Source organism: Paralichthys olivaceus, chromosome 1, assembly GCF_024713975.1.
Source record: "Paralichthys olivaceus isolate ysfri-2021 chromosome 1, ASM2471397v2, whole genome shotgun sequence".
Classification (NCBI taxonomy): Eukaryota; Metazoa; Chordata; class Actinopteri; order Pleuronectiformes; family Paralichthyidae; genus Paralichthys; species Paralichthys olivaceus.
The window spans coordinates 5345663-5371322 of NC_091093.1; the positions used below are offsets into that span (position 1 = coordinate 5345663).

The 25660-nt window shown below is 40.3% G+C and overlaps 1 protein-coding gene across 4 annotated transcripts in view; it reads right to left on the reverse strand.

Moving 5' to 3' along the window:
- mtss1lb (MTSS I-BAR domain containing 2b) overlaps window positions 1–21284 on the reverse strand; it is a 66407-nt gene extending 45123 nt beyond the window's left edge. For 2 of the 4 annotated variants that reach the window (XM_069532615.1, XM_020080262.2), the window contains exons 1-3: window positions 20725–20958; window positions 2757–2818; window positions 2210–2283 (exon numbers count right to left, since the gene is read on the reverse strand). In XM_069532615.1, coding sequence (XP_069388716.1) covers window positions 2210–2283; window positions 2757–2818; window positions 20725–20811 — 223 coding nt within the window. In that variant the 5' untranslated portion in view covers window positions 20812–20958. Of the gene's footprint in view, window positions 1–2209; window positions 2284–2756; window positions 2819–20724 lie in introns of all 4 variants that reach the window. The other 2 variants (XM_069532682.1, XM_069532745.1) reach the window with 2 other exon arrangements.
- Window positions 21285–25660: the final 4376 nt, after the last annotated feature.

The following is a 25660-nucleotide window of genomic DNA, read 5'->3' on the forward strand; positions in this document are numbered from 1 at the left end:
GAGAAGCAGACACCCAGCCCCAGTGGGCCAAGTGACAGCATTTGAGCTGTGTACTGTTGTTGCTAGCGCGACCATTTAGTTTCTGTTATGTTGTGGTGAGTTTAATTGTTACTGCTGTTTGTCAGTGTCACTTTCCTTTCTAGAAAGTTGTTTTCAGTTTGTTATAAATAAATTACTCTTTTGTTCATTCATAAGTTGCCATGATTCTCTTTGCCTGGGTTATTTACATTGTTACTCCCCTCACGTCCTAGACTTAAATCCGGAAACGTAAAACAAAAGGTAACAAAGACTTTACACAAAGTTATAATACTGTTTTAAAATACTTGCTGTTTACCGGGTGCAGAGATTAATTGTGCAGTCATGTGCTGTCAAAATAATCAAAAAAAGGGGTTCCTGACTAGAAACATTTATGTAAATGCCATGTCAAGTTGGATCAACAACTCCACAACAAAGTCGGTAAAGGTTGTGGTACACAAGTTACATCACTTATAGAACAATAATAATTTTACAATAACCTCCAAACAGTAGCTCAAAATGAGAACTAGTAAAATATAACAGCATGTCCATCTCTCATGTACGTAACACCATGCGTTTCAGTATAGTGTTATAGACGTTTTTATGATCGTCGATGATGAAGTGTTCAAATGTTTTAAATTATGTCTGTCACACCAGATCCTTTTTCTTTGTATATAACTTGTTTACAGCGCATTCTGACTTCAAAGCACATAAGCACATTAAAGTCTGAACAACAACTTCACTACTGGACCTTCCCTGGAGCACGTGGATGCACAGTAAGGGTGGCGTCACACATACATGAATCTAACAGTGACAAACTCTCGCCTCCCATTCACTTCAATGCCGAGAATAACAAATTGGCTTCATGTGGCTAAGCAAATCCACACTGTGGTTTCACGTGGAGTTCAGCTTTGGTGAATTTCGACTGACGACTTTACAGCCTTAACCAACAGCAAAATCGTTTGTGTGGTTGACCCCACTTGGCTGTCACTGTCTTTAGTTTTCTTTATATATGGGAGACCGACATTGAACGTAAGTAACTGGAGGTGGTATCAATAACACATCCTGCACGTTCAGCAAGCGATGATACATAATTCACCTCAGCACGAGATTATCATTTGCCTGCATTCATGTACGTGTTACTAAGCACAAAGCTTTATTCCATTGTTTATTTGATGTTAATTTGTTACTCATTTGGATTTTTTGGTTTGTGTAGAATTTGTTGGATGTTGCTGATTCTCGTTTAGCGACGAAACCCTAAAATGTAATTGGTCCCAAGTTGCTCAAACCACTTTCTAAGCACATTAAGTATTCTTCTTGTAATCTAAGCATTGTTTAATAAACTATGCGTTTTAATTAAGGAACTTTGTCCAGGAACTTTTACTAGGAACAAATAATGTTTGTGTTTTTACCACAAGGAACAGTGTCCAAATTAAGCATCTCTCTCTGTCTTCAAGAAGCTATTGAAGACCGAACTCTTCAGAGAACATCTTCTCCCCTCGCTAGCACTTACCTAGCACCACTCTTCCTCTTTCTATCACTCATCTGCTTTCTAGCACTACTGGTCTCTCCTTTCCTTTCCCCTACCACCATCTCCTGCAAAATATTACTTAATCTCTGCCCTTAAACGTAGGATAGTATTTATTGTTACACTAAGATCCTTGTTGCTATGTAGCTTGAATGTTATGTCTCCCTTGTAAGTCACTTTGGATAAAAGCATCTGCCAAATGACTAAATAAATAAATAAATTTGAAAAAATTTCCTGGGACAAATATTTCCAGGTAGTATAGGTAAAAAAATATGGCTAATGTTTCACTGGTTTCAAGTTTCAGCAGCATTTTCATGCAGGTGAAATAAAAAGACCACAGGGTTTTTCGGCTTCATACGTTGTCAGACTGAAAGATAAGACAGACTATCAACAAACAGCAGCTTCAAACCAACAGCTTTGAAGATTCTGACAAAATTTACCTTTAAATGTTTCACCTCTGGAAACACTTTCATCAATCCAAGGAGAACTAAGCAGACTGCCCGATAATATCTCCACAACATAAGATCCCTAATAGCACTCTCATGTTGAGGGCACTTCAGAGGAGCATGACACAACACATACCAATGCATACAGCTTATAGATAACTGAGCTGCTACCTGGTTAGACACACACCATCCACAAATACACACACAGATGTTACCCTACCTCTGGTGTTGGTGGCCATGTCTGCCACCTTCTGAAAGGCGTCCAGGAAGGCCACAGCAGCCAGAACAGTGGTTCTACATGGACAGAAAATGATCATTAGTTTAGATAGATGGTATTATGATTAAACTTTATTTAACAAGCACCTGCTTCAGCCTACTCTGCATATTTAGTGTTTAGGTTTTGCCCGGGTAATGTAGTAATGGCATAATTTGTTTTTGAGAAAAAAACATCGCTGTTGATAGCCTCGGCCAAGGAGGTTATGTTTTGGTGACTCTTGTCAGCAGGATTTTTTAAAAACTACAGAATGGATTTCCACCAAATTTGGTGGAATGACACATGGGCCGGAAAGAACTTGTTAAAACTTGGCACAGATCCATACAAACATTTTCCGGAAAATATTTACCAATTTCACAGAGAATAATGAGAAGATCTGGATGAGGGACTCGTATCTACGAGTGTGTGCAATCTGGTGTTGCTTAATTTGATTGAGTTAAAGGGGACTGTTGAGCCTTGGTGGCAGTTTCATTTAGTCATCAGAGAAACTTACCGGAGCTGGGAGTGCAGCTTGGTGGCCTTGGCACTGAAGTCCTCCCACACAGGATAGGAACACTGGCAACACACAAACAACAAGACATGTCAAAATTAAATATTCATATACATCATACAGTATCTGGCACAAATAAACTGCACTCCACACTTCCTTCCTAGAAACAGGAAGTCTGTGCTATGATTTTTTTTTCAACCAACTAAAATGACACTGCTTTGAATTACATTTCTTCTTTAACGGTAAATGGTCTGTATTTATGTAACACTCTTCTAGTCCTGATGACCACTCAAAGTGCTTTACAGTACAGTTTTTACATTCACATATTCACGCACACAGTCATACATCTATCTGCAGCACTTTTTCAGTAGCTTGCCAGAGGACACTTCAGCATGCGGACTAGGGAAGACTGGGATGGAGCCGCCGACCTTCTGGTTGAACTGCCCACAAGTAATAGAAAGAGTCATTTGATTAGTTGATTAAAATAGTTACTGGTTCGCTGCTTTTGTCAGTTTAGTTATAATGTAAATTGAATACATTTGGGTTTTTGATAATTGTCTGTTTTATTTAAATGATGCTTAAAATGTAAGGATTCATAATTGTTAATAATGATAAAGCATAACAATCAACATTAAGACTATTCTGAGTAATGAGTAGTTTTACTTTTGACACTATACATTCATTTTGTTGACAGTTCTTTTTAAGTCAAACAGTGTGCCGAATAAGTAATTGTTATTAATTTAGGTGGCAAAACAGTTTAATACAGATCACTTCAGATCAGACACTTTGCTCCAAGAACCCTCGCCAAAAACAGCAACCACCCCTCCTCTTCTTCAACTCCATCTATCCACACACACACACACACACACACACACACACACACACACACACACACACACACACACACACACACACACACACACACACACTTGACAGCTACTGACACCAGGCAGCATCAAAGGAGTTAACTGGTGCAGCCTTGCTAACACAATTCAAACCTAAAGCTGAGTCTCTAATGGATGCTGCTCCCCCATCCTCCCACACCTCCTCCAGACTGCGCTCTATCACACAACCCCCAGCCTCAGCACATTATTACATTATACTTGATCCAGGTTAACCTATAACCCTGATAAATACTTGCAAATTGTGTGTGTGTGTGTGTGTGTGTGTGTGTGTGTGTGTGTGTGTGTGCGTGTGTGTGGGTGTGTGTGCGTGTGTGTCTGTGTGTACTTTCATTTTTTGGGTTTATATCATTATGTAAAAGCACAGGAAATACTGGAGAACAATTTCGGTGGGTTATGGCAGTGGGAAGGAAAAGGAGTGTGTGTCGAGGGGTGGGGCATCCTGTCGTGATGTCAGACTGGCACAGACAGTCGAGGCTGTATACTCTTTGATCTGGCCTGTTTGATGTGGCTTAATTTGGTCTGAAATCAGAGTCCTATTTCCCAATGGTACCAAAATGTAACCCCTTCACCATCCTCCATCCCACACACACTCACACAGATCCCTCCCCTAGCAGGCTGTTTGAAGTGCCCTACAGAGCTTAAGTAGTGTGGATGGGAGATAAAGTGAAGTGACGCCCTATTCCTTGCACAGACACACACACACACACTCATAAATAAACAGATGAGCAGGCTTCCACCTCATTAGCATAATTCCAGCATTTCAATCCAGCTACAGAGTCTGGTGGCAAGTGACCAAGAGATGATTGAGTGTGTATGTGTTGGGGGCTGAGGATTTTAAGACCCAAAATGTAGATGATCTACAAGGCAGTTATGTATGATGAATATAATCTAATGTAAATTAACAGGATTACAAGTATTCCAGGTGGCAGGCAGGTAAACAAAATCCAAACTCAAACAAATACTTCAAGTAACTCCAAAGAACTGAGCAGAGGCACAAAATGAGAATGGAGAGATAAGCCAACAAAGAGAGACCCTGGCCGAAGCAGAATCTGAACTCCAGAACCTCATTAGGAAACCTAATTCAATAATAAATTAAATATATTATTGCTTAAGAAATATTTCTATTTTTAACCATCATTAACAAAGATCATTTCCAACAAGCCTCCGGGTGTTATTATGCAGAAGGTGAAACTCATTTTCACCTTGGTTTATTAACATTTGTGCAGTCTGTGTTCATTCACCCCAAACAGCCAATGGATATACCCAGATAATAGGTTTAATATAGTTAACATATACACTCTCAGTGACAAGATAAACCACAAACCCTAAAGATCATATGTCCATTCAAAGCAAACTAACGTCATAGTAAGACTGCTGACAGATATCTCTCATTTTAGTTTCTCAATAAGAATTCACAATTGTCTTCATCAGAGCACTGAGACTGTATGAAACATGAAGTGTTGCAACTCAACAGAGGGCATATGCCTCCGTGAAGCCAAACTCTGTCCCATAATGTGTGTGTGTGTGTTGAATGTGAGAACTTAGAAACATTACTTCTTTCAGTTGTTTTCCACCAGTCCTACTTTTACCTCTCATCGTTGTGCATAATGAAGGATGCTCATGAAGGTGTAGAATGAATGTGAAAGGTACATGGAGGCATCTTTGCCTCATGTAACACTAACCAGTGTTATGATTTCATTTTGTATGTTCAATTACACTGTTTAGAATGATTGAATTCAAATGAAAATGTCTTATTTGATATTTTTTCAATGTTTAATGTTATAGCCTAAAAGCTGAATATGTTTCCTTCACCCTGACCAAGAAGAACATGTTAGTTTCAACTTTGTGTTAAAAACCTGATTAATGTAATGGGATTTTTTCTGTATTTCTGAATTCTATTTGTATTCATGATTTTGTTTTAAATTATGAATTGCCTCATATATGACAGGCCAGAGGTTCCCAGCCCCTTGATCTACACTGAGTTAAAGAGAGGCTGTCTCTACAAAGATCTGTGACATGCAATATAAGGAATCCTTTGAAATAGGCCTGAGCCTCCGAGCTGCATAAATGTGTCTGTGTCTGTTTGTCTCAACCAGGGAGCTCAAAGACAAGCAACCATAACCACTGCTCTCATATGACTGGCTGACTTGAAATATCACGGTGGCCGAGGGGCAAATACATCAGCATGTGAGAGACGCAGAGTGGGAGACAGTGAGTGTGTGAAAAAGCTTTTGGATTGTGCACTATTACATCACCACTTCCTGTGTCACAGCAAAACTCAGCAGTGCACGCATGATTACCTCTCATTCACACACATGCACGCACACACATAAATATACAGATGCTGACACTCTGATTTTTTCCAGTGTAAACAAAGCATAACTAAAAATTAATCGCAGCTTTCTTCCTTCGCTGTTTTCCAAATTACTTTCAGACTCTCAACACATCCGACTCTAATGTATTGAGGCACGGTTATGTAATCACAGTGTCATTTATTCCATTTATGGGAAAGAAAGAGAGGTATTTTCACTTTTATTCTTTAGACCTTGATACAGTATTTCTCATTTCCTTCTTCCTTTACAGCCTCCGTTCCTTCCTCTTTCCTCTCGCTGCCTCTGTCAGGATAAACACTGTATGCAGCAAACTGTACAGTCATTCATTTGCTATGAAGAACATAAAAATCTCTTGAAAGCAGCATACAATGCAGTTCATGTCAAACTGATGCTGAGACAGAAATCTTCAAATATAGTTTAATTCAAACTGCAACATGTGCTTCTGTGGCACCACAGAGGTGGGCAGCAAACAGCTTTTATACTGACATGGTAATGGACAATTGCTGCTTTATATTTGGCTGTAACTTCAGCCCAAAAATCATGTTTAACACAAAAACCACCATTAGACACACCTCCTGCTCCTCTGTAGTGTGCTATATCTGATGTAGTTCAAATAGAAAGAGGCTAAGGCCATTTGAAATTGTGTCAGTGGTTGCATGTCTACAGTAAATATCTGTAAATGAATGGATAGTTTAGATAGCCAGTGTTCCTTGGAAAGTACTATCTTCTTGTCAATGTTTTCATTGAGTGCTTGAAACCAAAATGTGTTTAGTTAGTGATGGTTTAGTCTGAATGACCAGATGTAGACTTTGGGTATAAGCCTGCCACTTATCAAATATTTCCTGTGGAATTCTGCTGCTGCTATCCACTATCTGATTGTTACCGTTTTTCTCGTGCCCTTCGCTAACAGGACACAACAACAACAACAATGTCCAAGCTGCAACCTACACTCTGAAAATGGCAATGGTTATAAAAACAATGTATTTTACTGGTTTTCGCAGCATTTTCACCCAACACTATTGGGCATCATGGGCAGCAACACTGCATCCTGGTCTTAGTGTCGCTCAAGATGATTATGATTCGATTCAAGAAGCACAAACAAGCCAGAGCCTTTTTGTTACTGCTGGGCAATGAGTAAATGTCATTGTACTCAATGCACAAGCCCCTAACACTGTTTCACTTAAATTTGGTGCAGATGTTGAAAACGTTCTTTAACATTGTGACATAAGGTGCAGGCAAGTGACAGTCACACTCACATGTCAGGTCAAACGTTTCATCAGGGTCTTGCAGATCCAAAAATCAAGACAGAGTGAATTTAAATGTGGTTTACAGGGGACTGTTGAGCTTTGGTGGAGTTATGCTCTCTATTGATTGCCCTTCCAGTTTGATATATCAGTTCCATGGACTTATCTGATTTTTTGGCTACAATCACATGCATGATAATTGTGTTTCCTAAAATAAATGAGTTACAACTCTTTTTTGTGTGTGTAAGAAACAGAACGAGTAGGTAAACAGCACTTTACCCTCAACCTGATCCCTGTTTTAAATCCAACAGTGTACAGGGACCCTGGTATATTCCTCTATCCTCCACTAATGATCCCTCATCCCTGATACAGAGCATTATATTGACTATTTTCTTTTCTCCGTTGCCTTTTAAATTCTTTACTCAGTAATCCTCCATTTCATCTGTTCGGGACTCTGGACTCTGGGGTTCAGTCAACAGTCCTCTGGCCTAGTTCTCACAGGAACACCAGTGCACCCAGTCTGCCCAGCAGTCCACTGACAGCTCCACTCCACCACTCACTACAGTGGATGAGAAGCTTACTGTCTCCGCTCGCTCTTTTGTTCCCTTTGTTTCCCCCCACAGCAAGACAGAAAAACAGAGGAAATCCAGCAGGAGAGACAGAGGGAGAGAGAGAGAGAGCGGTGGAGGCAGGCAGAGGGGGGATGTAAGGATTATCCAGATTTTTTTTGTTGTACAATCGAGCCAATTCACATGTTAAAAAAGCAATGCAGGCACCAAACAAAGGAGGCTAATTTCACAGTGTTTCGTGTGCATAATGAAAAAAAGAGGATCAAACTCATTTTTATCAAGGTTGGGGATGGATGCATAACCCAGAAAAATACTGTATAATATCAGACTCCAGACAGAATGGTGAGCTCTGTCTGCACCACTACAGTCATTTAGATTCACTGACACAGGTAGAGCTCTCTGTCCTGCTTTCAAACACGCAAACGGACTGAATATGGATCATTCTGATTATTTTAAATCTGAACTTGGTCTTATTCTAACCAATTAATACCAGACAGGGAATCATTCCTATTACTTTATAAAAAATGAAATTGAGTTCATTACATTTTTCTGAAACATAATTTTAGACATAGGGCTGGGCTAAAATCAATATCAACGATTATTACGATCTAACACTAGCAATACAATCTAAGTCCAATATGTAATGATATAATGCTTAAGCAGTGTGTAAGCACAGTGAGGAGGTATAACACATAATTGATCAACCTCAAATGTGTAAAATATTTTGCTTTTTGTCAAGTGTTTGTTCTTTTCTGCTCAAGAGAACTACAGCTAACGCTCGAGACATCTTAGAGTGTCCTCCATATCCTCTATTTGCTGAATTTAAGCTCCTTACCAAAGTCTACGTCTAACTGTTAAAATAATTATTTTATAACTTAGGTCATCAAACTTTGTGTGCCCATGTTTCCTGTGAGTTCGTTTTTTTCCTTTGCCTGGCTTTAAAACAAATTTCCCCTCTGGGACAAGTAAGTTGAAGTTGAAGCTCATAAGGGAGAGTTTGAAACCAAAGACTTTTCTCAGGAAATAAAATCAGTCTTTAAACTACTATAATATTGTGACATTTATTGTTACAATTAATAAAAATGGACTGATATTAACTTTTTTATCTAGATATAATTTGTGGTCATATTGCCCAGCCCTAATTCATTTATTAAGGTAAAACAATCAGTGGCCATCACACATCAAAGGCTTAATGAGTGAGGTGGCTGGTTAAACTCTAGTAACTACACTGGTAACAAAGGGTCTTGAATTAGTAAGGGATATATCTTACAATATTAACAGTTCCCGCAAAGAGCAAGCACTTGAGCACTGTAGCCAGAAAAACCTCTTTTTTAACAGGAAGAAACCTTCAATAGAACCAGACTCAGTGTGGGCAGCTATCTGCGTCAGGATTGGTCAGATTCATCTTGGCAGGTGACTGACATCATTGTGTGTGGCATTAGTTATTCAGAGCAGAATGCAAACGTAGCAGAAAATGATAGCAATATTAAAACCTGTTGTGCGGGAGGTTGGGTTGAGTGGTGGGCCGACAAAACAACAATGCAGAGTTGTGCAGGGAAACTGCAACTGTATGCATTGTCTCCCATGAGCATGAATGGCGACATTAATTATCGCCACATCTTGTTTTTAAGTTTCAATTTCAAATTGCATTACTTAGTTTCCTCCTCTGTAATAAAACACTGCTTGAAACTACAATCAACATCCTCTTTCCCTGACCTCAACTAACTACCATTATTCTCCTGTGTTGAAACAAACCATAACCATAAAAAAAGAATCATATGAATCATTTTTGTGATGGTCAAGTGCTAAAAGGTAAATGGACTACATTTATATATAGCATCTTTCTGCTCTTAACCACTCGAAGAGCTTTACAATACAAGTCACATTCACCCATTCACACACAGATTTATAGTGCACATCTTTTACACATATCAATTGTATATCTGGGGCAGTTTGGCCATGGACACTTCGACACTTCGACATACAGACTAGGGGAGCCTGGGATCGAACAACCTTTGATTTTCTATGTTACAATTGGTGGACGACCTGCTCGACCTTCTGAGCCACAGCTGTAGCTATTTTGTAGTTTCAGTTCGAGGACTTGCTGAACAGCAAAATAAACAAACGAGAAGAAATTTCTTACATGTATTTAATTGATATCTGTTTCTTAAATGTTCATTTTACATTTCTTGTTGACAAAAAGCATAATGCAGTATAGGAAGATAAGTGGAGTCATGATTTCCTCCACCATGCTGAGTAAATCACCTCTCCCAGCACACAGGCTGGCACTTTGTTTCAGAAGCAGAGGGATTAGCATGTAGATGAGGAGACAGAGACTGCCTTGCTGCATAATTGATGGAGTGCAGCCGCTAATTCCAATCTAAACACAGTGATGAGGGGAAAGAGGAAACCATCTGTGTGTTGTGTCTTTGTGATGGAAGCCCAGAGATCACAGGCTCTTTTCATACCTGACATTAATAAGCACCTTTTGTGATCCAATCACAAGTGAAAAGTACATGTGTGAATGCAGCCACTGAGAATCTATTTAGACCGGATCACATACACAACCTTCGTGGTCTTGGAGGCTAGGTGGTCTACGGCCACAGTCGTTTAGCTGTGTATACACAAATGTGTCCCAGGCCACATTGAAGGACCAACCACTCAACTGATATCTTCAAAATTCCATTATTGTGCCAAGATTGGGAATATGAAGAGTTCAGAAGTATTTTGGGCAATATGAAAGACAATTTCAAGTTTTTTGATTATAGATTATGACCCATCCAAACTGATTTGTCATAGTGGGAACCAATACAGCATTTCACCCCTATTAAATTGAGAAATTGCAGTAAAACACAAAACAAAAGACAAAAAAAAACTAAAGCCCTAAATCAAGTAACAAGCTCCAACAGCACTGGATTGTGAAATTCCCATGATGCTAAGTAAACTGATGTGGAATTCCCCTTTTAGCTCTATGTACTGTAGCTGTCAGGCCGAAGCAGTGATCAGGAATGAACCACAAAATGTAGAGAGGGAGATTTACACACAGGACAGACAGCAAAATGATGTAAGCCAAGACAGAGGCAGGGCCATCGATATTATCTCATTGGAAGGTATGTCCCTAACCAGCCATCAATCATCCAGGCTCTTAAAGCTATATGAAGATGCCACTTAGCTGTGTCTTCCCTCTCCTTCACTGGAAGTCACTGAGATGACCACTGCTCCAATCGTGTGAAAGGGCTGTTGATGCATGCTGGAGATGCATCAGACCACTTAGTGAAAGTGACAGCAATTGCTACTGTGACCTCCACACTTATGTGTGCAGAGATAAGGAGAGGAGTACCTTCAGTCTGATGACAACCAAACAGATGAGATTGTGTGGATGTGTCCTAAAAACTGAAGCCTGTGAACAGATTTGGTTCAAAGTCACTACAACATTATCTGAGCCTAAATTTGCAGTAGTTATGTCTTTGCTATAAAAATTTAATAATTTTTTCTCTCCACCAAGGAGGTAATATTTTCTCCCCTGTCCGTTCGTTTGTTTGTTTGTTATGAGTTTGTGCAATTTAGTTCGGGGTAGTAAAAAAAATCCAGATCTTGCAGGTTCATATGTGGTTTCATAGGACTGTAGGATTTTTTCAGTCGTTTTATGGTAATAAATAAGGCTACAAACCTGTAATTACCACCATTGTGTAGCTAAGATAATGTGGTCAAATGACGTTTTCCACTTTGAGAGTTGCTCATAGTAACAAACCCACATTAATGCTTTCCACCAACATTCATCTAGTTCTGGGCTGGGGCTAGCATCGGTTCAGAAATGGTTCAAGTCGCAAACCTTCTACAAAAGGTTTTCTTTACCACAGGATAAAGATGCCTGCCATAGCACAATAGAGCCACGCCATTAGGTCAGAGCTGTATAAATCTCGGCTTTCTCCAGCAATACTAGCACCAAGCACAACGGGTATGGCAGACTACATTTTTCCTTAACAGGTATCTTGTGTCAATTTCATATTTATATTGAAACTCCCCCCGAGCCTCTGACAAAAGTGGTATGCATGGTTCCCCATCATTTTAGCATCTTTCAGCCCATTGCTTTGGTTTTATGGCATTTAAAAAATGTATGTTTTAGATCAGTCAACAAGAGGTTAAATTAGTTGTTGGGTGGTGAGAATGTTTGCACATTTTGATGCTTGGTGGAGACCAAAACAGAGGTAAAACAGGTGGTCAATATTGTAATTACATACACCATATGGCTAGACACAGAATGCTAATGTTCCTCCAATTCTTCTGAAAGAGGAACTACAGAAGGAAACTATTTTCTAAAATATAGGTCAAAACAATTAAAGGAAACCAGTGTAATATGAACTTTCTATTGCAAAGTGGCATAATGTGTAAATGTTGTTACTTCTTGGGTTGTCCTCGCATTGTAAGATGTTCTAATGTAAAGCTATTTAAAGACATGACAGGGAGCAAGACGAGGCTCCGCAGTACTAGAGCATGTCGTTAGATGTAGTGCTGATTGACAGGAGGGGCGGGGTTCATTGTAAATTTTCATCTCTTCATTTCTATGCAGTTGCACCATTCAACTCAATTCTGCAGCTTTCAGCATTAAAGACGCAACAGGCATTGATTCACATATACTCATAAATTAACTTGTGCCCAGTCCACAGTCTGATACAACTGTGCAAGCAAACACAACACTGAGTTAAAATCGAACACAAGCACATCTTTCTAAAATGAAGACGTGATATATAGAGCATGAAGAGAACTTTTTACTTTCAATAGCTTCTTTTTGAAATGAACAAGAGAATATTGATTTGCCACATTCATTGTTATTCTCTGGCCGGTCTCTGGCCTGTTCATAATCATCAGTGTGTTTTACAGTGAACAGCTGAGTGTGATGAGAAGGCTTTGACAGGCCTGACAAAGGGTTCAGTGACAGAGGCGGTCTTGGCCGGCTCCCAGCATCCTCCACACCTCCCACGACCGGCCCACACCATTCAGCTCTGGCCCTAACGAGCCCCAGGGCCCTGACGGCCTCCGAGATTTTAACAAGCCCTAACGAGGGAGATGCTTCTTTACGTGTCCTGTGATTCTGCTGGCACCTTTTTACTCCTGAGCTGAAAACGTTTCAAGGTCAGAATCATCTGAATCAATGAAAAGCAAAGTCATACATGTCAATGAGGGTAATTTACCTTGAGCTACGAGAAGAAGAAAATCTGTCCTCAACTCACCCTCTCCTCTGTGGCTTTAAAAATCACCTTCTCTTGAAATCACATTGATTCTTAACTTAATCCTATAGTTAACCTTTAACATTAATTTGCGGGATGAATTTTTTAAGTTACAAGGATGTTTAAGGGATGTATCCCCAAAAACCTGGAACCACAACATTGATAGAAAAAAGATAAACTGAAACCAAATCATTTCAAAAGATGTAGCTGCAAAAATATCTTAAGGGGTGAAATTAATTCATGCAGAGTTTTAACCTAGTGTTCAATTTTCTAAAGCTACCTGAGAGAAAAAGCCATCATATAAGCTGCAACACACCACCCAGGTTTATATAACACCACTTTAGCAGAGTAACTGCAGCTGACTGTCCGGTTAGCTCGCCATGCAAGAAGTCATTCCATCACCAAGCTTCTGCTACCACTTTTTTGGGGAGATCAGGTAAAGGCTTCATGCACGTACAGCACTCAGGAGTATGAGCGCTGTCTCTGTCGTTCGCTCTTTATTGATAAGCATCCCGGCCTCTGTTTTTTAACTACAGCGCAGCGGTGGGATGTCCTCTGGACCACACAGACACAAACACACCGCAGACTGGACTAATGATACACTTCTACAGAGCATCTTCAGTTCTGCAGCATGGCCCAGAGTCACAGGGCATCATTGTCACTGGACTTTACAGGAGGGGACAACAATGGGCAGTCTCTGTGAGACCACTGACCACTTTACTTCCACTTCTCCTGGTTTGCTGATGTTGCTGTTTTTACAGTTTACCACATTAATGAGCCTCGTGCCACGGTGTCCAATGTCCTCAATTTGGTTCCCTAGCACTGATTCGATTTTCTTCCTTCTTGTAGAAACATGTACAATTTGACATTCGCAAGATCACTTAATGACTGAAGCCATTCAATGTAATATACAGTGTGTATTGAGTCACGTTAGCTAATTTTTCTATAAGGCTACAACCATACTACCACGTTTTCATTTGAAAAAAGTGTATTGAAACTCTGTCCACACAAGCTTCTTGGCTTGTGGTTTATTTCCGTTTTATCCCCGTCCATACTAACAGGCCTGAAAAAGCATATCACGGGACCACTCACATACACTGGTCATGCGAGTTTTGCTTGAGGAATTGCTTGAATAATAACTTGCCTCCTCTGCATGTGAGGAGTTGTAACTTTGTAAAATACAGAATTTAACAGTACAACAGCTGCTAGCAAAGACAACAGGGTCAGCATAGTTTCTCTGTTTTCTTACAGAAGGGGGTCATGTGAGTGGAGCCTGACAAATCAGGGAAAGCCACATCAAGACCGATCAGTTTCTGCCTGTCCAGATTTTTCTAATTAAAACAGGGCCAGCAGCGTTTCCAATCTTTTCTGTTTGGTGTATCCATAGCAGAGTTGATGCAGATGAAAACGCAGTGGTGTGGATGTAGCCTGAATGTTAACTCCAGGAATAATGTAAACCCAAAGAAAGCCATGTTGATAGTGAACGCTACTTGACACCTCACCTGGAATTAGTCAGATTGTACTTGAAGGTATGGGATCAGGAAAAAGACTTTCTCAAATCAGGCTTAATGTGACCTTTATTGTCTGAGGACAGTAGATCAAGAAAATCTGTGCCATTCATCACATGGATGTTTTCATCCCTGTGAGGCAGGGTGGTAGGTATTTTGCAGCAGCACGGTGAATTAAAGGTTGAGGGATCAGTCAAACTGTATCAATCAATTGGGTAAATAATTGTGAGAGTAATCAATAATCAAAGGCCACTGCTATGTCTGAGAGGGTTTGAGGAAGATTTGGTCGACCTGAAGTGTAGATTTATACTTTCACTGTGATGTAAATTCCATCATCTGCCAATTTCTGCAAAGAATGTGGACAGACCATAGGACTGACTGCACATGCTTTGTGTGTGTGATCATATAAGCGTATACAGATAACAGAAGTAGTATAAACAGAACCACCTGCAAATACACTGTTGAAGTCTACGTCTATTTTGGACTTTATCCAGCTCCAGAGAAAGCTTTCATGCAGGGTTTGTGATCTGAATCATATATTCTACATTTGAATACATAGAAATGCAAACTTTTTAATGACAAATGTTCTCACTGTCACAGGGGAACTCTCACACTCTGGCCCAGATGAGTGTTGCATGGTAGGCTACATGCGGTGTGAAGCAGAGAATAAAAGAAAAGCAGATGTGCTGTCCAGCTCAGCCACAGTCTCTTCCAGCTACCCACCATAACTGAGCTGAAGATGTTTCTCTGAAGAGGCAGCTCTGCACACATATTCCTCCACAGAAACAAGGGCTTGATTCATGTCTGTTGTTTGTTCCTGATATTATTACAATGCTTCTATTCCATAGTCTTATAGTGTGCTGTCAACCTCTCAGTGACAAGCATTTATAACAACCTAAAACTCTAACTCCAGAACAAACAAAAGACAAAACTATTTGGTTCTTTGTTTTTGCTGGAACTGTCTCTGTCTGTGTTTTGAAAATTGATTTTCAGAAAATCCAGACAGTTTTCTGAATATCTGAATTCAGTGTATAAAATGATCACCCAACACAAGTCTTTAGAAATACAACAACATAATAATTGATAGGAGAATACGTGCTGTATGTATGGAAGCTGATATTTTGGTCTGGCTGAACTTTCAATCTATCGCAAACATAAATTGTTATTATGACTTTTATACATCTATAGATCTAAAATAAAATTCTTTCATTCATGCAAAATTCATTTTATTTAGCACCAAATAACAATATATATTATCTCAAGGCACTTAACATAGTAAGGTGGAAACCTGACAATATTATAAAGAAACCCAACATTTCTAAAAGTATTTATTTGTACTATGCATCTGATCTCAAAATAGAAAACATGGATATTATCGGAATGAAAAATAAAATGATTGCATTTATTGTGAATGATAAGAAAAACAATCACAACTTCACAAAAAACAACAACTTAATGGTTTTAACAGATCAAGTAAGGATTGACACAAGAGAGAGGCGATAAAGAAACACGTCACGATCTCCATGTCAAACAAATGCACCAGTTTTCTTAATGATCTGAGTTTTGTTGCCCTAGTGTATCAAAGGAAAACAAAAATGTGAAAAATAAAAAATGATGAAATACTAGTTTATTTGAACACCTGAGACAAAACACAAAATATGTTGTGTTGATACAGTTTTGGTGGGGAAAAGATTTCAAATTTTATTTTATTTAAATTTATATTATATATAGCAGCCTTTTTTCAAAATAGCAAAGGATTTTTTACACAGCCATTTAGGTCTGAGACGAAAAATCACCCCTGCACCCAAAATCTCCCTGCCCTCATGGTATGAAGGGGGAAGAACTGTGACTAGTTAAAAACACACTAAAATGTCTTTAAAGGATTTCTCTGTTGTTTGTTCTGGGACCAGGAAATAATATTCTTCTTTACTCCATCCTCCGGCTTTTGTCGTCAACACACTACCAGCATTAATTGGTCCACAGGCAGCTGACCGGGAACATGACCCCGTGTCTCATTGTGTTACCCCTCTTTGACCTGTGTATGAGTGAGTGAGTGAGTGAGTCAGTGTGTGTTTGTGTGTGTTTGTGTGTGTGTGTGTTCGTGTGTGTTTGTGTGTGTGGCATTATGTAGTTGTCTCCTTGAGGCTGTGTATCATAACTTTCAGGTAAATTGCACACACACACAATTTTTGTTTAGTAATCTTAAATGGGTCGATTTGACCTGAACACCGTGGGGATTTTGGATTATTGGCCCTATACAAGACAAAACAGACCATAGGCAGCTTGTACATATCACAGATGACACACAGAGCAGACACACAGAGCAGACACACAGGGAGCGACTGGACGCCTCGGGCAGAAGATCTGCTTTGGAGAGAAAGAGGAAGGGAGGAGCTGAGGAGGAGCAGGATGAGGAAGAGGAAGATGGATAAGCGGAAGAAAAAGTGCTTTCTAAAGGGCGTGGAGTCAATCTGCTGCTGAACTGCAACATTTAGCTTGGCTCTTTGTGTGAACTCGTCAGCCTGCGTGACACATAAAGACACCAAGTACCAGGTCCACTAGCAAAGATCAATGTCTGTAATGAACTTCAGATGGTATATTGCTTATGAAGTCCAAAAAGATTGCTGAATTTTGCTTGAACTGATCCTACGTCACATGCATAGGATGGAAACCGTCCTGATTTCAGAGTGCATTGATAGTTCCTGCTGGATCTTGGAAAGTCAGTCTGTCAATCTGGAAGAAGAGTCCATCAATAGGTGTCTGAGGGCACTTTCACACCTACCTTGCATTATGAAAACACTTTTTTTGTATAGTTCAGACTGTCAGACCAATTGTAGGAAGTAGAGACAGCATCAAAAAACAGGAGAAAAAGAAGCAGAAGGATTGGTTGTAGTCTTCGATGATTTAATGTATGAATGAGGAGGATGTGTATATTTTGCTGGTTCATACATTTTCATTCAAACAGAAAGACTAGGGCTTTTTTTTCACTGTAATCAGAAAAGTGAGTGAAATCAAATATAGGTGCAGGCCACATAGGACATGTGTCATATTAATTATTGAAACCAATATTAATCAATCAATGAAAAAAAACATGACTCTTGGTTTGCACCATAGTCCAGATTTAAGGTGTGAAGATGCCCTGAAAGTTAAGTAATGCAAAAACTGCTGTGATGATCTGTTAGGCCATTGAATAAAAGACACCATGATATTAAAAGTTAAGACAAAGATAATTGTTCTAATGTATTTAGATGTTTGTAACTTTGTTTTTGAATTTGCATTGAGATGTGTGGATTTACAAACTCACTGTGACCAAGATGTGCCAGTGAACAACAAGAAAAAAATGATTAAAAGCAACTGTAGTGTCACTTAAAGGGATAGTTCACTGAAAAAATGTAATTCACTCATTATCCACTCACAACTGCGCTGATAGAGGGGTGGTGTCATCCAAGAGTCTGCAAGTCCCGACATTTATATTTAACACAAAACGGTGTCGTTTACGCCTAATTTATATCTTAAAACTCTTCCTACGAGGTGCCTTCACAGACCCTCGGACATACCATCGAGTGGCTACCCAAATCCATATAAAGTCACTTTCTGACATAAAGTAAAACAGAAGTAAAATAAGAGCTTCAATGTCATCTAGCTTTTTGGTTTGATAAGAATTGTACTATTCACGTCACAAACATGTTACTGATATCCAGCATTCAAACTGTCAACCTTGTTGAGCTGCAAACACTGAAGCCACATTTGAGCCACAGTGAGTTCCAGGGGCTGATGACTCGATGATTCTCATCCACTCACTAACATTCACTCATCGTCTCCTCTGGGATTCAGGGTTTCATCCACTCCAGACAGACATCACTTCCGACAATGGGTGTTTTGTTTTTTTCCTTTGGCCCAGGTTGTAGTGACCCATATTTTTTAGGAGTGAGCTGGATAACGCAAACATGAGGACCATTAAAAACCAAGTGAATAATGAATGAAGAAGTTGAAGAGGGCAAGCGGGGAAAAGTGGTATTCTCCGAACACTGAATACTCTGCACTGTTATTGTTTGAGCGTCAGAGCAGGAGAAACAGTGTGAAAAGTGTTCAAATCAATAGAAGTCTTTTAAGACAGCCTGATCATGTCAGCTGGTTCTGGGAGATGTTAAAGAGTCAGCTGAAACCACAGCTTCCTATAAACTACAACGTGACTTCATGTTGCTCTGTACTCCAGGGGGCAATTCAGCTACTGTACATCTGGTGCAAATCCAACCCGTGAAAAACACAAAAAAAACTTGTTTGAAGAAAAGCATCTGAGGGGGTGCCAAAAGAAAACTCTGACAAATACGTACTTTAAAAAAAAGAAGATATGATTCTGAAATCTAGTACCGCAGTACCTGCTATATATCCCTGCATCCAACTCTGTGAGGAAGCATCACAGATGCTGTGTCATAGGTGCTGATGTTGCTAGGCAACCAACCCGAATGGTTTTCAGACAGTGAGTCTGACAAGTCTGTTATTGTCCCTAAATGGTCACATTTGGCAGAATAAGGATTTTCCCATTAGCACAGAATCCTTGAAACGGCCTCTGGTTATGATCTGCGCGGTGGGGTGCATCCTGTTAGTCCTCCATGTTAACCAAACACAAATTAATCGAAGCTCTCTCTCATGCATTGTGGGAAATGTAGGATCCAGTGCTCTTGATGCATACTGGCCACTATAAGTCAGAGTATTTCTACCGCTGCCGCTTCATCTTTTACTTCTCTGATTTAAAACTCTGCCATAATCATCTGCCAGCGTTATAGAAGCAGCGTTTATTGTTTATTGTGTTGCATTTGCTTTATATACGAAATGCTGGATTAAGATGAACTGAAATTAAATCAATCAATATACTTCTATATTCTACAGGACATTTACAATTGGACATAGTTTTTGCTCTGTGTTTAATGTTCTGTACAAGTAACCTGGAACTGTCACATGTGTCACTGTAACAACAGAAAAGCAATCATCTCTCCTTGTTGTTTACAGGGAGTGCAGCTGACTGTGACCTCTACCACTGGGGTCACACAAAAATGTCTGTCAACATTTCATCACTCAGGGACAAAGCATTTACTGATATTGATGCTCATGCAGCAGTATCCCCGTCAATGATGTGGGGCTGCACAGGCCAGAATATCTGGAGAGACAAAGAGGGGGAAGATCTGGAATGACAGACAGACCTACAGAGCTGCAGGGGTGTCTGACGGCACAGACAGACTGTATCATGAACCATGTACCATGATGGAAGCTTTCATCCAAGGCATGTTGAGGCAGCACAAGTGCATGTATCTGACCTACTGTGCAGCCTGGTGGTGCCATGCTGGAGCCATGGAGCTGCAGAATGTTTGACAGACCGGTTCAGACAGACAGGCAGGCAGGCAGACAGACTGAGAGGCAAGGATATAGGGAGACCGGGCGTCTGACGGCTGCACCGCTTCTCACGCCTTCATGTTTTGCTGCCAGATCAGCCTGACAGAAAATCAATGACGCTGCACTCTCACAGAGACGCACAGAAACCACGGAGAAAAGGCGAGGGAGATACTGTAGCGAGGCTGAAAATGCAGGGGTCATGTCTGTGGGCTTCAGCTCGGGGAGTAACCAAGAAGAGGATGATGATGAAGATGATGAAGAAGCATCTCAAGCAATTACCCACCCAGGTCCACATGTATAGGTTGGCCTGTGTAACGGAATGTGCCGAGCTATTGTTGCTCCTGGCTTATTTAGGCACCAATCACTTACAGGGTTTTTATGGGCAGGCCGACCTCAGAGCTTCTCTAATAACCCAAACAATGTGCGCATCGTTGCAACCACAGTGAAAACATCAGACTGGATGATCTGCGACTGTGCACGTCCTGTTTTTTTACGGTGGCAGGGAGCTGAATGTCGTGTTGAGTGCGTCCGATTATGGGTACACTGACGTTTACATGCGCAACGCAGCCAACAACTTGGGGATGGAGGAGGTGGAGGGGCGGGTTTCGCCCCAACAACCCACTGGGCCGCCGCATCGCTGTCAGTAACACGGTGCCGTCACTGTATCTTCATGTCAAAGACAACCAAAGTCAATAGCAGCTCATTGTTGTGTGCGTATATTGGATAGATTGTTCTCAGGCACGTGTTTGACCGTGGAACCGGGAAACGATAGAAAGAACAGGTTTTTATTTACCTTCATGTCGTTGACAATCGCCTGGAACAGACCCCCGAGGGCCCCGCATTCCTTCTCCACGCTCTCCATGTTTGCCAAATCCACCATTCACCGGAATTTGCAGAGGCGCGCACCAACTGCGCGCTACCAACACCCAGCAGGGAAAAAAATAGAGCAAAAAAATGTATTTCCACAAAATCACGAGGGGGCTCTCCGGTTCCTCCTCTGGATGAAGAGGAGACGCAGCGAGGAAGATGAGGGGGAGGAGGAGGAGGAGAAGAGAAAGATGCCGAAGCGAACGGCTGGCGCTGCGGTCTCTAACAGGCGAGGGGAAGATGGGTTGTGAGGGAGGAAAGATGGTCTCTCTCTCTCTCTCTGTCTCTCTCTCTCTCTCTCTCTGGGTCAGTCAGTCAGGCGGTGAGCCGCTCACATCGGTTCCCACAGAACACGCTCACCTTGGCGCAGTGAGCGCTACGCGGAGTCGTTGGGGACACATGTGAACGCAGCAGAGAACCGGAGCGATGGATCATGACAGTGTGCGCGCGTGTGTGAGGGTCCGCGTCTGTGCGTCCGTGCATGCATGTGCGCGTAGGTAAGGGCAGGCTGTGATTGGTGCAGAGGCGGTGGGCTCAGCGGTGCAGGGAGAGCAGCCAGTAATACGATCCATGCTACTGCAAAGGGAGTGTAACAGCAAAAAGGAGGCTGGACCACTGAGGACGGACTGTCACATGGCCACACGCACGCACAGACACCACACGCTTACACGCACACCGCAGACCACCAGAAAAAATGAGCAGGGGGTAAATGCCAAATAGATTTAGCTTCCAGAGGAGTGTATGCCAGTGTGTAGGAATGTGTCCTGCTGACCCTGATGAGTCACTTTATAAATATCACTGTCATAACCCCGCAGTGACCTGGGAGCACCGTTACTATCAGATCCATTACAGATCAATGAATTCCTTTCTTATAAGACACACCCAGTTGGTGTATGTGGTAAATTATAGATTGATTCTTTCAGTTGGATAAATCTGAAATCAAACTCGTTTTCTTTCCCGATGACTTTCATCTGTGAACACCCAGCTCCTGACCTGGAGACAATAAAACAGATAGAGTCATAACCACAGGAAGAGTACCTCTCTGCAGACATCAAATTATTTGATATTATCTTTGTTCCTTGAAAGACAACGTGTTTTCTGAGTATTAAGTTTGATTTTGATGCAGATACGCATCTTGATTTGACACAGTGGGTGACAAAATGTTGCCTATTGGGCTCCAAGGCCTACTGCTCAGAGCCGTATGCACAACAATCTCATTTCATGGAGTTTGTTGCATTTGCAGCACACTTTTACATTTACAGGTCAAAATAAATATGTTTTATTCAAGGTGAGGGTTCAAGTAGTTATCCAAATTCTGTTTAACTGTATAAAGTAGGACTTTTTTCAGTGACCTATAGGTTTTTACCTACACAGTAAACTTTGCTTAGCAATTTCTTGTGAGAAAGCACTTCAGTTTCACTGTGTCCTGTATTAATATCTTATCTTAAAGCAAACAACCTATAGATTATGTAAAACAGCTCTAGTCTTGTGACAGGCTGGAAAGACAAACTTGAAACTTGGGATGTACTTGAATTGATATATCTGAACAAGTGGGATTTTAATTCTAAATATATATTTTAAAGTGTGTGTGGTGCATGTTTTATTAATGTTTTTGTTACAAAAAATCTCTTATAGCGTACAAGTTCACTGTCTATTGGATTAGACTTTGTGCACAACATTAGAGGTGTTGAAACACTACACACATAGTAATGCCACCAGTGTGAAAATGACTTCAGTAGAGATACTGTTAATCATTCACTGAGTGACCCTCAGAAAATGTATTGAGATATTCATAGATTTCACAACAAATACTGTTACTATCACAATGCCTGTATTGCAGACTGTTATATAAATGTGTGTAAAGCCACATAACTACAAAACTGTTGTGTGAGGCAGCTCCCACATGAAACCCCTTTCGGGGTTTTCTTATTTAATATGGATCTCAGTGTCTAGGTAAGTCTCAAAGAGGTAAATGTTATAGTTATAGGATAATATTTAGGATTTTTTATCGTATACATTTTTAGATAAAAGATTGAAACATAATAATAATAATAACTGTATTTGTACAGCACTTATCTAAACAAGTTACAAAGTGCTTCACAGGAACAATAATAAAATCCATGGCTAGAAGAAGAATACATTATAATAAAAAGGTATTCAATTCAGTTACATTTTTTGGGCCACGGAGCAGTTTAACCATCACATTTGAGCTCTGTGAGACTGGTAATGAAAATAATAACTTCAATTTTACGTTGGTGTCATCAAGTGATTCAGCCTATTAATCACAATGATGTTGAGAGAGGCTGAAAGTAAATCTGACTGGCTACTGGCTTGTATGGCAGTGCTATGAAAGCCATGTGGCCCACTCAGTATATCAGATGTTATTATCTCTGTGCCTTTTTTATTTATTTATGTATTTGTTTTTAAACTAAATTTAACTGAATACCTACTCTCATAGGTGGCAGAGTAAGAAGCTGTCATATTAAACCCAACAGTTATAGAAAGTATGCAATTGTGTATAAATACATAAAGCATCATAAATAGAATGCACTCTACTTACAAGTAACATGATACTGTCAGTAACTGGACTGATGTTTAAAAGGTCACAGGTCAGAGTGCTCAGGATATTCTTGTGACCACACGGATCATGTACGAGAGGAGTGCTTGGAAACCAGACAGCAACAGAGAGGAGGGGTCTTTCTCTTGTATCACTCTCAGGCACTGAGATGTTCTTGTCACATGATTGACTCAGAATGCTGTTTTGATGTTAGTTATTATTATATTACCATTACCACTACAGTATTTAATAAAAAATGTCATCAATTATCTTAAGATTTTTTTTTTACCAAGATCTCTGAGGCAGTATTTAAAAAAAACACACAAATCAGAAATAAAAAATTTTTAACATGTCCTTCAGGATGGTCACCTCCATGTGTGTGATAAGATCAGAGTCCGGGTGAAGAAAACACATACATAAGCTTCTTGTTTTTCGCTGACAAGTATCCTGGTGACTGTGAAGAAAAGTGAATGTTGCACACACAATGATTTTTTTGTCGAAGTAAAATACACATCACTGTGCAATTATGGGGAGACAAAAACAGGCAATCTCAGGTTTATTACAGCTGAGTTAAAAGGGTCACAAGACAAATTCATTTAGAAAAAGTCTCTTTGGTGAAGTTTGACGCCCAAAAAGTAGCTTTTACCAAATGTATGCAGGGACAATGTTACACAGGTGAGTTTTGTAGTGTACCAGATAATAGGTAAAAGCTGAAACCTCAGAGATATAATTTGTGGGGGAGCCTTGTTGTTGCTGCAGAGCTGCAAGAACCAAAGTCAATTTTAAAAAGTCAGTTTGGCACAAGACATTGGAAAGGAAGGAAAAGGAAAGATAATGAAAAAAAAACAGGAGATCTAGTACTCAGATTAACTCTCTTGTCAGCAATAATACAACAGCAAATATGAACCAATTCCTCATTTTTGTGAGTGGAATCAATGCCAAGTGTGATACAAGGGAGGAATTGCAGTCTTTACAAGCAATTCATGGTACTACAACAGACTGTATGCAAAGATGGATGACGTGTCTCCACTTCCTCCTACTATTCAGAAAAGAAGTAAAAATAACCAGAATATATGAATGTCATCATCTTGCAGATTTGGAGTTTCACCCTATTTTTATAGCATCAAAACTTCGCTTAAAAATGAAAACATACATCAGTGTAATAAGATTCACCTTAAATGACAGAAACCAGCTTTGAGAAAAATGAACTTTGGGTTCTCTTTTGGGCAGTCATGTGTATCTGTATATACAGTCTGTAGTCACAGTTTTATGTTGTTCCACGTTACAAAAAAGCCACTTAATGTGTCCAACAGAAATACTTTTGCCTTGTTGTAAAAAACCCAATGTCAACACACTTCAAGGAGGCAGGTCAAACTTGAAAGAGTTTATTTTCCTGTTCCAGCAAATAGGTTACAGACACACCTTATCTCGGTCCTTTACCGAATTGGTGATGCATATAGTTCCGTTACATGTCCTCAGTTACTGACATCAGATGCCTCGGTGAAGAGAAGCAGTTCCAACCATCACATTAGAGATGTTAATGTGACATAAGGGTTCAACCGTTGGCTGTGGCCCTTGAGGGACGATACAAAAATTGAAGTAGCCCTTGATAAGAAAAGCAGAGTCCAGGACATCAGTGAACAGTCATGTGACACTGTGTTGTGTACTATACATAGGGACAAACGCACACAAATACACGCTTACGTCTAAGCTTATGCCACATCACATATGGATATAGGAGAGGACACACCCATGTGAGCGCCCCTGCTGTGTATGTGTTTAAATACCATATGTCCACATGGTCATGTTTGTCCATTCATGCAGCTACCATGGTCCTCCATGTTAAATAGAAGGGTGTAATAGATATGACATCATCAGTGTATTCTTGTAAAAGCTCAAACATTACTATGTTTTTATGTTTGTCCTAAATTCATGCATTGTCTTGGGTTTCCAGCCCTCTGTTCTGTCATTCTCTGGATACCCAGTCAAATGTTTTCTGCTTTAAATGGACGTGGTAGAAAAGAGAGGAGCACGAGTTCAGGGGCTGTAAATTCCTCCTTCGGTTCTCATTATCTCCCACATGGCCATTCTTGTAACTGATCAGATCAGTGTAGAAAGTAAACATACTTTAAACAGTCGTGAAAACAGAGCGGGTATATTAACAGCTGTGCACGGTAAAGTGACATTCTCCGGCCAGGCTAAATCAATTCGACGAGGTCTCACTGCATTCCTCACCGCGGAGCTGGCTTGTATTTAAAGGTGTTGCAACAAAGCCACTGGAGGGTCCGACAGTTTGTGTCTTTGC